The 12,150-nt window shown below is 38.3% G+C and overlaps 1 protein-coding gene across 5 annotated transcripts in view; it reads left to right on the top strand.

Annotated features, from left to right (window-relative positions):
* pdzd2 (PDZ domain containing 2) overlaps positions 1 to 12,150 on the top strand; it is an 83,615-nt gene that overhangs the window by 50,890 nt on the left and 20,575 nt on the right. For all 5 annotated transcript variants that reach the window (XM_017452092.3, XM_017452091.3, XM_017452093.3 and 2 more), the window contains 5 exons: positions 3,548 to 3,693; positions 6,021 to 6,153; positions 6,820 to 6,990; positions 10,787 to 10,883; positions 11,043 to 11,191. In XM_017452092.3, coding sequence (XP_017307581.1) covers positions 3,548 to 3,693; positions 6,021 to 6,153; positions 6,820 to 6,990; positions 10,787 to 10,883; positions 11,043 to 11,191 — 696 coding nt within the window. The remainder of the gene's footprint in view (positions 1 to 3,547; positions 3,694 to 6,020; positions 6,154 to 6,819; positions 6,991 to 10,786; positions 10,884 to 11,042; positions 11,192 to 12,150) is intronic.

Here is a 12,150-nt window from a genome sequence, read left to right as displayed (position 1 = left end):
CCAGTTTAACAAACGTGATATGTAAATGCAGGCTGCTAAAGATGTTTAAATCCTTGCTAGCTGAATGGGATTTTCTCATACAATTATAGATTTTTTTTTCTGGATAGCTATGTATCATAGCAAAATTAACATAATCCATTTAGCTTAGAATCAGATACCAGCTGCGATGTGTCATCCTGTGTCGTAACATCAGCATCAAAACTGAGAAGAGCATCCACTTCCACGCTGTACAGATGACCGCAGACAAAAGTTTTAATCTGTGTAAACGGCCTAATAAAAAAGACATCAATGACCAGAGATGTAGTGAACAGAACAGACTGAATTAATTAGTGATTATTTCCTTGGTGATGTTTGCCTGAACAGAGATCAGTGGAGTGGAGAGACGAAGATGCGGCTCGTGTTTAAATCCCATGAATGACTTTTACTTCAGATAATGAGACAGTGATTGACGGTGGATGACTCTGATAATCCAAGCGAGAACGCATTTCCCACTGTAGACTTGTCATTCCTTAAAATTTGGCAGCGATGTTTTGTTTTTCCGTAAGTGGATTAGTTCTAAATGTAGAGGTAAAAGGGGTTCTTTCAGAGGAATTTGAATAAAGTCTTTAAATGCAGTGTTATCCCTTTTCACGTTAAATGCGAGACTGTTACTGTGATTGAGATACGTGCAAAAGAGAAATGAATTTCAGTTACAGTGACTATGTGAAAGTTTTTTTTTGTTTTGTTTTGTTTTCAATCCAGTGGGAGAAATATGATAAATATGTGCCGGTAGTGGATATTCCTATCTACGCACACAGGATTTTGTTGTTGGTGATTCACCCTCTTCAGCAGCCTTTCGTTAAGGTGTTGTCTCTCTCCCCATTAGGTTCCACAGAAAAGCCTAATGCCGACATGTGCCTACATGCTGAATGAGTCAGATCGTCTGTTACAGTAGCATGTCAAAATGTTATGCACTGTCACTTCAACCTTTCTCAGGCTCTGCATTCAAAACATGCTTTGACCCTCGTGTTGGTTTAAGGCAGTGTAAAAGCTAACTCGACAGTTGAGTCAACATTTGTAGGCTTGCCTGGAATACAGACAAGCAAGAGACTCAGTATCATTTCACTTCCACAGAGGTCTCGGGTTTTAACAGCTTAACCGTTAAATCCATGGGAGTTTCTCGACCGTTAACGGTTACCTCGGCTCATTAGCCAGCAAGAACCAGCACTTTATTTGATCTACAAACTTCAGTAATAGGGTAAAACTGTTACAAACAACATAAGGCACCTTTTTGCTTACCTTCTGATGTTTTCTTAGTGACCAAGGACACAATTTACATTGGAGAGTTGAAGCCCCCTTTTCTGTGCTATAATCGAATACATTTGATGTGACAATATTAGCATAAAAAAGAAGAAGCATAGCATGCGCTGTCTCTTTCATGTATCCGATACAGATCGGTATAATGGAGAGGGACTGTGTTTATGTACACATGATGAAACGCTCAGCATTCCATCTTGGGGTCAAAACTGACGCTCGCCGGAGTGTTTGTTTTTTGTTTTTCACACCCATTCTGTGTGAATTCTGGGAGTGAAAATCCCAGGAGAGCAGCAGTTTCTGAAATAATCAATCTCAACAGGTACAAGCAGCTAAACAGCTGAAGACCCACCTCTTCCCTGAACACGTAACAAACCCCATAAAATATAAATAAATAAATAAACGTACTCTGGCACTTACACCTCTACTCTGCGCACGTTGGTTCTTCTAGGACTCAATTAAAAGATCTTGTATGGTAACACTATTTGGATTGTTCTCTGCTTGATATATATCGCTTTGCTTATCATTTGTAAGTCACTTTGGGGGCGCACGATGGCTTAGTGGTTAGCACGTTCGCCGTGTGTGAATGGGTGTGTGAGTGTGTGTGTGAGTGTGCCCTGTGATGGATTGCCACCTTGTCCGGGGTGTACCCCGCCTTGTGCCCGATGCTCCCTGGGATAGGCTCCATGTTCCCCGTGACCCTGAAAAGGATTAAGCGGTATAGAAGATGGATGGATGGATGGAAGTCGCTTTGGATAAAAGCGTCTGCTAAATGAATAAATGTAAATGTAATAAATGTACCTCGTCTGTTAGCAGCAAACATGCCAATAGAGTCCGGGCAATGTTACAAGTACTAATTATATGTGTGATATACCAGGAAAGTGTATTGTGCTGTACATTTTTCTCAAACATTTTATTATTCCTGTCACATTTTTTTCATCTCTGTGCATTTTATCTGCCATCCATAACACTGGTTTTAACTCTTTAAAAAAAACAACCAAAACCCACAAATACACTCCAGTATTCTGCAGAGTTACTTCCCCTGAACTCAGTTTTTCCCCTGCTGAAAGCACTAGAACATTTCTCTACTAGAACGTGTCTCTATTCCCAGTGACATTAACGGCACACTGGGACCAATGAAACGTTCCTCAATGCTGTGAGCCATGTCTGGAGCAGGCTGGGGCTTTAGTAGCTGTCAGAAGCAGGTGCTCCTAAACATATTTCATTCTTTATTTATGGAGCTCTCTAAAGATGAAGAATTCAGCTGACTGCAGTGGAAAAGCCATCAGTTTGCTTTCTTTTTCAGCGTCAGTGTAATGCAGAACAGTAACAGGAATGCTCTTGGACTGTTTTTTTTTTTTGGTTGAAAACATTAATTGGGGAATTAACAGTTTGCTTGATCAGAAAGGTTGGTAACACTTTGCACATGACGTATTCCAGTACACAGAAGAAGAGGCGGTGTAGTGATGCAGAGTGCTTTGACAAAAGTAATCTAATTTTAAACCACAGAACAGCTGGAGTTCACGGGATGTGGAGTTTATTTTGTGTGCGGTGTAATTGCATCATGGCCTGATTGTTCGTTCATGAGATAAAGTGTTTGCCTGGCTGTGCTGAGTGCCATTTCACACGTGATGCAGGAAACATCTCGCACGTGACTGAACAGCAGAGAATCCGAAAGAGTTATGTTATTTAAGATGAATTAAATGGAATCCATCTTTAAATATGAGCTTTAATGTAAAACTAGGCGTGCAAACGTGTGGGCTGTGAATCGATTCAATTCAAATTCAAATCGATTCACAACAATATGTTTAATATGATTCAGATACATTTATTTTAAAAAAAATGAATAAAGATTCAAATGACTTACTTAACAGAGATTCATTTCAGTGATACACGATGAATGATATTAAAGAATATAATAATGATACTGTAATAAAATGCATTTCTAAAAACAGTTCTCAGACATTGCTGGTGTCTTTGCATCCAAGATTAACTTGTGAATGCTGCAGCTTTAGCATTTAAAATCAATTTTGACCACAGTGGCTGAGCCAGTATTATTTTATTTCTTTTAAGTTCAATGTGATTGCATGAGGAGAAATTCCACTTGATTCATCATTACACCCCAACATCAAACTGTTCTTGTTAGAGCTTTTTGTTACTATGACTACTTTTCTTAATTATCCTAAGAATTGTTTTATAAGAATGTCTTTTATTTCTCTTTTTTTTCTCTCTCTTTTATCTTTTTTTCTGTCAGCCCAAGGAGGGCAGTCGTATCTGGAAGATGCAGATGGTGAAGGGGCAGGACGGCTTGGGCGTCCAGATCACTGGCGGTCGTGGCTCCAAACGATCACCACATGGCATCATCGTGGCTCATGTGGAGAAAGGTGGAGCCGTACAGAGGTAACCCCAACCTTTCAGGCTTTAAGTGGCAATCATGCGCTGTCGTGACAGCGACCACAGCGACGCTCTTGATCAGTGCTTCATCCATATGCAACGCGTCATGGCTTTTCTAGTGCACTGCCATCAAACTTCAAAGCCACTGTAGCATCTGTATTTAAGCTAAATTGAAATTTATACAGGCGTTTTACAATCATAGAGAGCGACTCGGTGCATGCGGTCGGTGATTCTTTTCAAATCAGTTTTAAAATGATGCCCTTTTAAGTTGCTCTGATTTGTAAGCTGCTGATTGCTGAGATTGTTGAATATCAAATACAGTTCAGGTTCAGCATTTCTAAGCAGGCTTGAACTACTTTGTTAAATTGTGGGGAGCTCGCATATTCTTTCAAAAACCCAAACCCTGCCTTCTCTCCTTTTACTCCACAAATAGAATCTCATAAATAATAGTACAGAATGTAGCCGGGTCAACGTTGCCTAAACACAGACCGTGTTTGAAGCTGAAACGTGTTAGGGAAATTGCTGACTTGCTTCTCTCTGCAAATCAGAAAAGCACACATTGGCAGCAGATTGTGAAAGCACAATAACTGGATGGTGATGAGCCAAGAAGTGATGTTAGATTAAGATCACTTGTTTCAAAACATTTGACTAGACCCCCCCTTAGGTGGTATTATAAGTTACGAGGGAACTGTTTAAGAAGAAAAGTACTGCTTTGTGGTTTGTGCCTTGGGATTTTTTCACAGATGCCAAAAAAGTTTAGGATATATAAGGCTTCCTGGAGAAAATCTACATGTAACTCCTTCAGAGTCTCAACAGTGAAGGTGGGCTGTTTATACATGATTTGGCCTCACTGTTTAAGTGGATTAATATATATAAGGAAAATTTGGGCACTGTCAACAATAGAAGTAAAACACTTACATTCGATCACTGCTGCCTTAAGGACCTCTTGAAGCAAAGTGTCGTCATTATAATAGTTTATGAGTGAGGTGAAATCAGGAGTGTTAGCGATTTGCATTATTCTTGTAAAGACTTGTCGCAAAGTCTCACAAAAGCCTGTCATGTTAAGCTCATTATAAGAGCAGGGAAATGGATTTTTATAAGGTACCACATTAGGTTCGAGTATCCATGGATTCATTAGAGAACAAGAGACCTCTCTGAATTTTAATTACCCTGTTTGAATATGTGAATGCTTAATTAGCTTTTGCTATTTATTTGAATAACAAGCTTATATAAGTCATGGGCCCATATGTTTCAAGGCACATTTCTTGCTCCCCTGTGCCTAAATAAGTGCTGAAATGAGGACAAAACTCATCCTAAATATGTGAATTTCTGAAAGTCATAAGCACATTTATATGTACATTGATATGTACATTTGTATGCATTAAGTAAGGAAAAGTTAGTTAAAAAAAGCAACAACTGGAGTTACTGTTATCACACTCAGGTTGATTATTTTCCTATAACAGCAAAGTGTTTTATTCCTCGTATACCAAATATGCAAATTATTGCAATTTTTAATTTATTAAAAATGACACACCATCATTTTTATCCATATATACTTATATTGAATGTTGTGCATAGAATAACCTCAAGACAAGTTAGTTCTTTTTGTCACTTGTGTTATAGAAGCTCTCTTTTTCCCCTTCACATTTTCTGTCTCTTGAAGCATTTAAAAAGACAAAACAAGTCATAGTTTGTCATGTTACTGAGGTACCGGAAAGCAAATAGTGTGGTATAAAACCTACTGACTGTCATAAAGCGCTGACACTGGAGACTCCTTTCAAAAGTGTTAAATGAATGTCTCTTTACAGAAAGCTTTACCACATTTACAAGTTACACATTTAACAACACACTATGTAAATAATAATAATAGTAATAACACACTATGTTAAATTACAATAATAAATGATAATAAATAATTTGTAAATAAGCAATAAATCGTACTAGAATAAACTGCACATTTTTAATCTGTTTATGTTTAGGTTATATGCATGTAGGGGACCGTCGTGCATGTAGTCCTTGCGATTGAGGCGTTAGTACACAGTAAAATCCCTCGTGTTGAATTAACACCCAGACTGTTCATTTGTGTCCTGTGGACTTGTGTAAACACTGTAGGGTGTAAATTCAACACTCTAGAAGTTAAATCAACACTGGGGATTTTGCTGTGTATGGAAACAATAACAGAATGAACATAGTATAGAATTTCAGTGGGCAGTACTGAGCTGCTATTATTGCAAAACAGTCAGCAAAACAGTCCGACCATTCAGATTAGAGTAATTCACCAGCGCTGTGGTATAACAGTGGATTAATATATGTAACATTTGTGTTTCTTAAAGGGACGGACGACTGAAGGCAGGTGATGAGCTGCTGATGATCAACGGTCAGTCTTTGGTTGGCCTCTCACATCAGGAGGCTGTGGCTGTGCTTCGTTCCACTGCAGGCCTCGTGCAGCTGGTGGTGGCTTCCAGGGTACTTTTGATAAACAAGCCACCACACTAATACTCAATTTATGAAAAATAAGACACCTCTAAACACTATGTGCGTGTGTACACACACACACACACATATATACATATACACACACACACATATATATATATATATATATATATATATATATATATATACATATATATATACATATATATATACATATATATATACATATATATATATATATACATATATATATATATATACATATATATATATATACATATATATATATACATATATATATATATACATATATACATATATATATATATATACATATATACATATATATATATATATACATATATATATATATATATATATATATATATATATATATATATATATATATATATATACACACACATATATATACACACACACATACACATACATATATATATATATATATATATATATATATATATATATATACACATATACACACACACACAACTATTCTCCTATTCTCTGAACTTTTTAAGTCCCAGCCCAAAGCCTCTGAGCTAAAATTTAAACCTCAGCGTGCTTGGCTATAGAGGATGAAGTTAAATATAAACCTAGAGTGTTCAAAAATTCTCCTCTCACTCTGCATCTTTTTTTCTTTCTTTTTCTTTCTAATGGCTCTGTTTGCCTCAGGATGAGTCTGAAGTGGACTTCCACAAATATCCATCGAGCAGCCTGCCTGATCTTGTGAGCACGTGCTCAGCTCAGGATGCACCGCCTTCCCCTGGGGATGGAAAAGAGAACATGGAACCGGATGTGGAGGACGTGAGGGCCAGCAGCCTCTCACTGCCCACCCAGGACTCAGTACGTACGCCAGATGCCTATCAGCATCATTATCTGTCTTTCATCTCATGCAGCCTCCTTTTTCTCCCTGTTTGACTGCCCAACTATGCCTTGTTGTCTTTATATCCTGTTGAAAGCGCTTACCATTTTTTCCCACTGTGCCTATGAATTCTCCAAAATTCATCACTTAGTATAACTCATATCTCACAGATTCATTAACTCCCCTCAGCATTCTGTAGCATGTAGCATTTCTGAATAGGCCAGTGTTGTATAAGAAATAATTCATTCCCTTTGAGCAAGCAGCAGCACGTAACCTGAGTGCTGTCAGACATTGTTAATGTTTAATCGAGCCTCGGCTAAGCATCATTTTAGTCCCACAATAACACAGCTCATACTGAGCAATCATTGCATTGCCACGATGCAAAGGTCAGCATGGTGGAGTTAAATATTCAGGCACTTTATAGAATGTCAGCATTGCAATCCAGCCCCACATTTTCACCACCACCACCGATTTCCAGCAGCTTCTCTCTGTTCATTCCCTCTAGTGAGATGAAAAAATTAAAAATTTGTGCAGCCATTAAATTAAATTACATTAGCATTCATGAGCCTGTTGTTATGTCTTCAGCCCTCAGAAATATGGTGTAATTCTTTGTTTACACCATAGTATATATCTGGAGAACTTCTGATAGCTGAGATTGCTCTGAGACTGTTGTGTCAGGACGCATGATGTTGTGATAAGATTTCACATTAATGTACATAAGAGCTGCTGTTCGGAGATCTGATCTTAAATTGCCTAGTTTCAGAATTGCAGCAGTCAGATTTAGCAACGCCGAACACAATGTTCTTCAAAGTGAAGAACATTTATTTTTTTTAAAGACTATGTTTTCCACTGGTCTTAATTCAGCTGTAGTCAAGATGGTCATGCTTTTTGGAAGATAGGTTGTCTGTTCTGTCATATCATGTGACTAAGTATGTGATGAGTCCTGATGAAGTGCACTTCTAACCAGTCAATTGCACTATTTAATATGCACGTCTATTTCCATTGCTCTGATGACGGTTGGGGACTGAAACGTGAAGTGCACTACACTAGCACTTTGTTTCACTGTCTGTTTAACTTTTTTTTTTACCAATGTGAAAGCTTTCCAAACTTCTGGATGGAATCTTTTTCTCTGCTTATGCACCCAGTCACTTATGTCACTTATTAAGTAATACAAATTGGTCAGGGTCTAAGGATGCTTTCACATATGCGGCGTTTAGTCCGTTTGAATCGAACCCGGGTGCAGTTTCACACTCTTTGCAGGTGTTTGGGCAGTTGTGAACATGACAATCACAATCAGTTGTGAAACAAAACAATCATCTGAGTGATGTGGTCTCTGTCCTGTTTGACTACAGTGAGAAAGTGATTTGATCCTGGATTGATGGAACCAAACGTGTATTTTGGGCAGCATTCAGCTGCAAAACTGACCTGAGAGGCACAAGCTGAGCCAAAGGACAGAGTTGTAGCACTGCAGGACTGTGATGTGTTCTGGATTTCTGCACAGTAATTGTATTGCATAGGTTTTAATACAAGGTTGGCTTACCTCTTTTCTACCGCCGTATTTCTGACCAGTTACTGAAAGAGTATCAGTACGTTTTCAGTCCTGCACACTCCTCAGCCAATGTAACTCAGCTGTTTGGTAGACAGGAGAAGTTCATTCAACCACCACTGCACTGCACCTTTGTAATGACTAATTATTTCATATAATGAAATAATTGACAGTAGCATTCCATTCACAACTCTGCAAATCCCTAGGATATTGTCAAAGTCGAGGTCTATACTTATAGTTATTGCATGATAATGCTATTCATTCAGATCAAGTTAAACACCAGCCACACATCCCAACATTTTCATACACAGACTGTTCTCCTATGTAGCCTTTGTAAGGAACGTCTGATCGCTTATCATGGTGTGAGCTGACGGTGGTTGGGTGTGTGTTTTTCAGCAAATAGTCACTTGTCAGGTTCTTCTGTAACTGTCAGGTGTAGCACCGTTTGAAGAGAAAGAGGAAGGAGTGGAAAGCTGAGGAGAGCAATAAAAAAAAAGAGAGAACTGGGAGAGGCACACAACTGTGACCATCAAATTAAGCCTTGTGAGGCATGGAAGTGCCCCATTTTGTGGAAGCCCATGGGTTCATATGTGGTGAAATTAGCAGCAGAGTGTGGATCATGCAGGAGACAGACGTGGTTATTCAACAAATACAAACTCCCTGATTGCCCTAATCAAATCATCAGGACCCAAGACATTTGAGGCTTTCAGCAATTTTAAAGTCAGAATCTTCCACTCAGATGAAAACAAGAACTCACCACATTGATTTTTGTTTGCATTTTTAATGCTTTCACCAGTCTTGTTTACTCATGCAGTGGCTTGTGTCTGGTTTGCTTCCAGGAAACTACATTCTGAGCATCGAAGTGTAGCATGTTACTTGGACATGATCTAAAGTCAGTTGAATCAAAGTTGATAGAGTGGACAGTAAGGAATAAATGGTGGTGGGCTTGCTTAGAGGGTGATGTCACTTGGTGCTTGTTTCAGGACTGTGTGGTCAAAGGAATTGCAATAAGGTATACAGGGAGAAAAAAGCCGTTAAATCCATGCACCTCTTCTACGAGGCCTGGAAAATATTTCTGTTCTTGCTGTACTTCCCAAACATTCCAAACATTCCAGACTTTTGCTAAAGGATATACTATTCTGCATTGAAGCAAGAATTTGTTCACTGGTGAAGTGGTAGTAGATCAGTGGATAAGATGTTGGACTACTGGTCGTAAGGTTGCAAGTTTAAATCCCAGCACCACCAAGCTGCCACTGCTGGGCCCTTAACTCCCCACTGCCGGGTTGTATAATTAAGATAAATGTAAGTCGCTCTGGATAAGTGTGTCTACCAAATGCTGTAAATGTAATCTTTTACTTGGGGAAGGGTCGTATTCTTTCGGACTGCATTGCACCTAGAAAAAAATCCTTAACTTGAATTTATGAACTATTTCTTTCAATGCAGTTACTACAAACTTGAAACCTTGGTTAAAATAATTGCTTCTCTGGGTTTAATTTTACAGGAGAGTTAGATTAACTTTATTCCTGCTGGTAACTCCAAATCGAATTAGTTAAATTTCCAAAATGGCAACATATATTAGATGGCCCCTAGTCCATCTAAGGTTTCTCTCTCAGAAGCGTTGATAATTATTCATCTCAAGATTGTTGCTGTTTACTTTTTTAGTTTGATAATTCCATCATGGCAGACAGGTCAAGTTTTTAACCATGTTTTTACATTTTAACCAGGTCAAGGCTTTTGTTAAGCCATGCGCTAAACTAGGTGAAGAAACACAAGTCAAATTGAAATCAAAACCTAGATCAACAAATCTTCGAGTAGCTCTAAATCTCCCCTTAGACGTGCTCTGAATTTTTCCAGTTTGTCAACATTGGCTGAGATTCCCCACTTCTTTGTTGTTAACATCCTGGTTCATTAAAGCAAGGGACATTTCTGTAGTGGGGCAATCACGACTGTCGTTTGTACTAGTGTAGCAGTGTATATGTGAACCTTCAGATGAAACAAGGTTCAGCATCAGGAGTGTGCTACATTCCTAAGACACTCCACAAACATTTACAGAGCCAACCAAAGGCTAGAAAATCCTTTTTTTGTTTTCTCAGGAAGTTGCTCAAGAAAAGAAGTATTCTCTCTTTTGTCACTACAAGGAATCCATTTAGCACTGATGTAAAGGCTTTCCTTTTCCTGTTTGGACTCCAAGTTCAGTACTCTGTCAATAAATTTTTTTTGTCCTCAATCAGTTCACAGAGCTGGATAAACTTGAGGAGCATGGCCGATACGAGGGACCCAAGGGATGTCGCAGTCCAACACCTATGAAATTCCGCAGCAGATCCCAAGGTCAGAGAAAAGTTGCGTCTTCAAAGCATAGCATGTACAATTTCTAAGAAATTAGGCTGGAGGGATCCTGACTAGTCCATTTCCCTATTGCAGGTTTTCATTATATACATATTTATCATTGATTATTATTGTATGTAACCCCAATTTTGTTATAATCAGGGGGAGGCAGTCGTCTAGAGTCTGTAGGAGAGGATGACGAGTTGATAGTTGAAAATGGGGAAGCAGGAAGTGACGTGGCGGAGAAACCAGCACGTGGTAGGCGGAAACATTCCCTCCCACAGCAGCTGGACACTGTGGGAATCCGACAGGTCAGTTCAGCCTCAGGTTCTCATTTGAACCTTGGTTGCGTAAACATTAAACTTAAAGTTACTTAAAGTGGTTGTGGGTTTTTAGGTGATAAAGAAACACCTACAGTCCCTGGAAGAGTTTAGCAGGGTTTAATTCTCCTTGTATGTCTCCTTCAATAAGTACCGATATATTTTATGAGCGTAATCCAATTTAAATATTAGGCTCATCATTTAAATTTGTACAATAATGTGGCATGTTTATTGGAATCATGGCGTTTTTTTATTCCTGAACTTTCCACCAACAGAACACATACGAGTTGACATTATTTATAGGCTTACATGTTTTTTTTTTTTTTTGAGTTATTGAGGTTTGGATTAAACAACCCAATTCAATTCAAGGAAAATTTCAAACAGGCTAATAACAATAGGAACCCAATAATACATATAATAGCTTCAATAATGGTGGGTTGTTTTCCACTATTGTTACAAAATACAAATCCGGGACTCTCTGGATACGCTTCACAGACCTCGCATTGGGAACCACTGCTCTAATGAATGGATTAAATCCCCTTGGGTAGATCTTTTCATTGCTACATTTGTCAGGAGCTAACTGAGCAATAAAAATAGGGGAAACGATTTTAGATTCACTTTTATTATTATTTCTCTGATGACGCCAGCAACCATTTAATCAGCTTGCATTGGCAGCAGATTTGATTTTTTATTACAGTCTTACACTCTTGAAACAATTACACGCTTGAAAAAAGGGAACTGGAACTTTTCTAAATGGCATTCTACAATCCCAATTTCAAAAAAGTTGGGACGCTGGGTAAAATCTAAATAAAAACAGAATGCATTGATTTGCAAAGCTCATAAACCCATATGTTATTCACAATAGAACATAGAAAACATATCAAATGTTTAAACTGAGGAAATGTTCTATTTTAAGGGGGAAAAAAATAAGGTAATTTTGAATTTGATGG

This window comes from Ictalurus punctatus, chromosome 22 (genome assembly GCF_001660625.3).
Source record: "Ictalurus punctatus breed USDA103 chromosome 22, Coco_2.0, whole genome shotgun sequence".
In the NCBI taxonomy this organism is placed as follows: Eukaryota; Metazoa; Chordata; class Actinopteri; order Siluriformes; family Ictaluridae; genus Ictalurus; species Ictalurus punctatus.
This window is presented reverse-complemented; position numbering and strand designations above follow the sequence as displayed.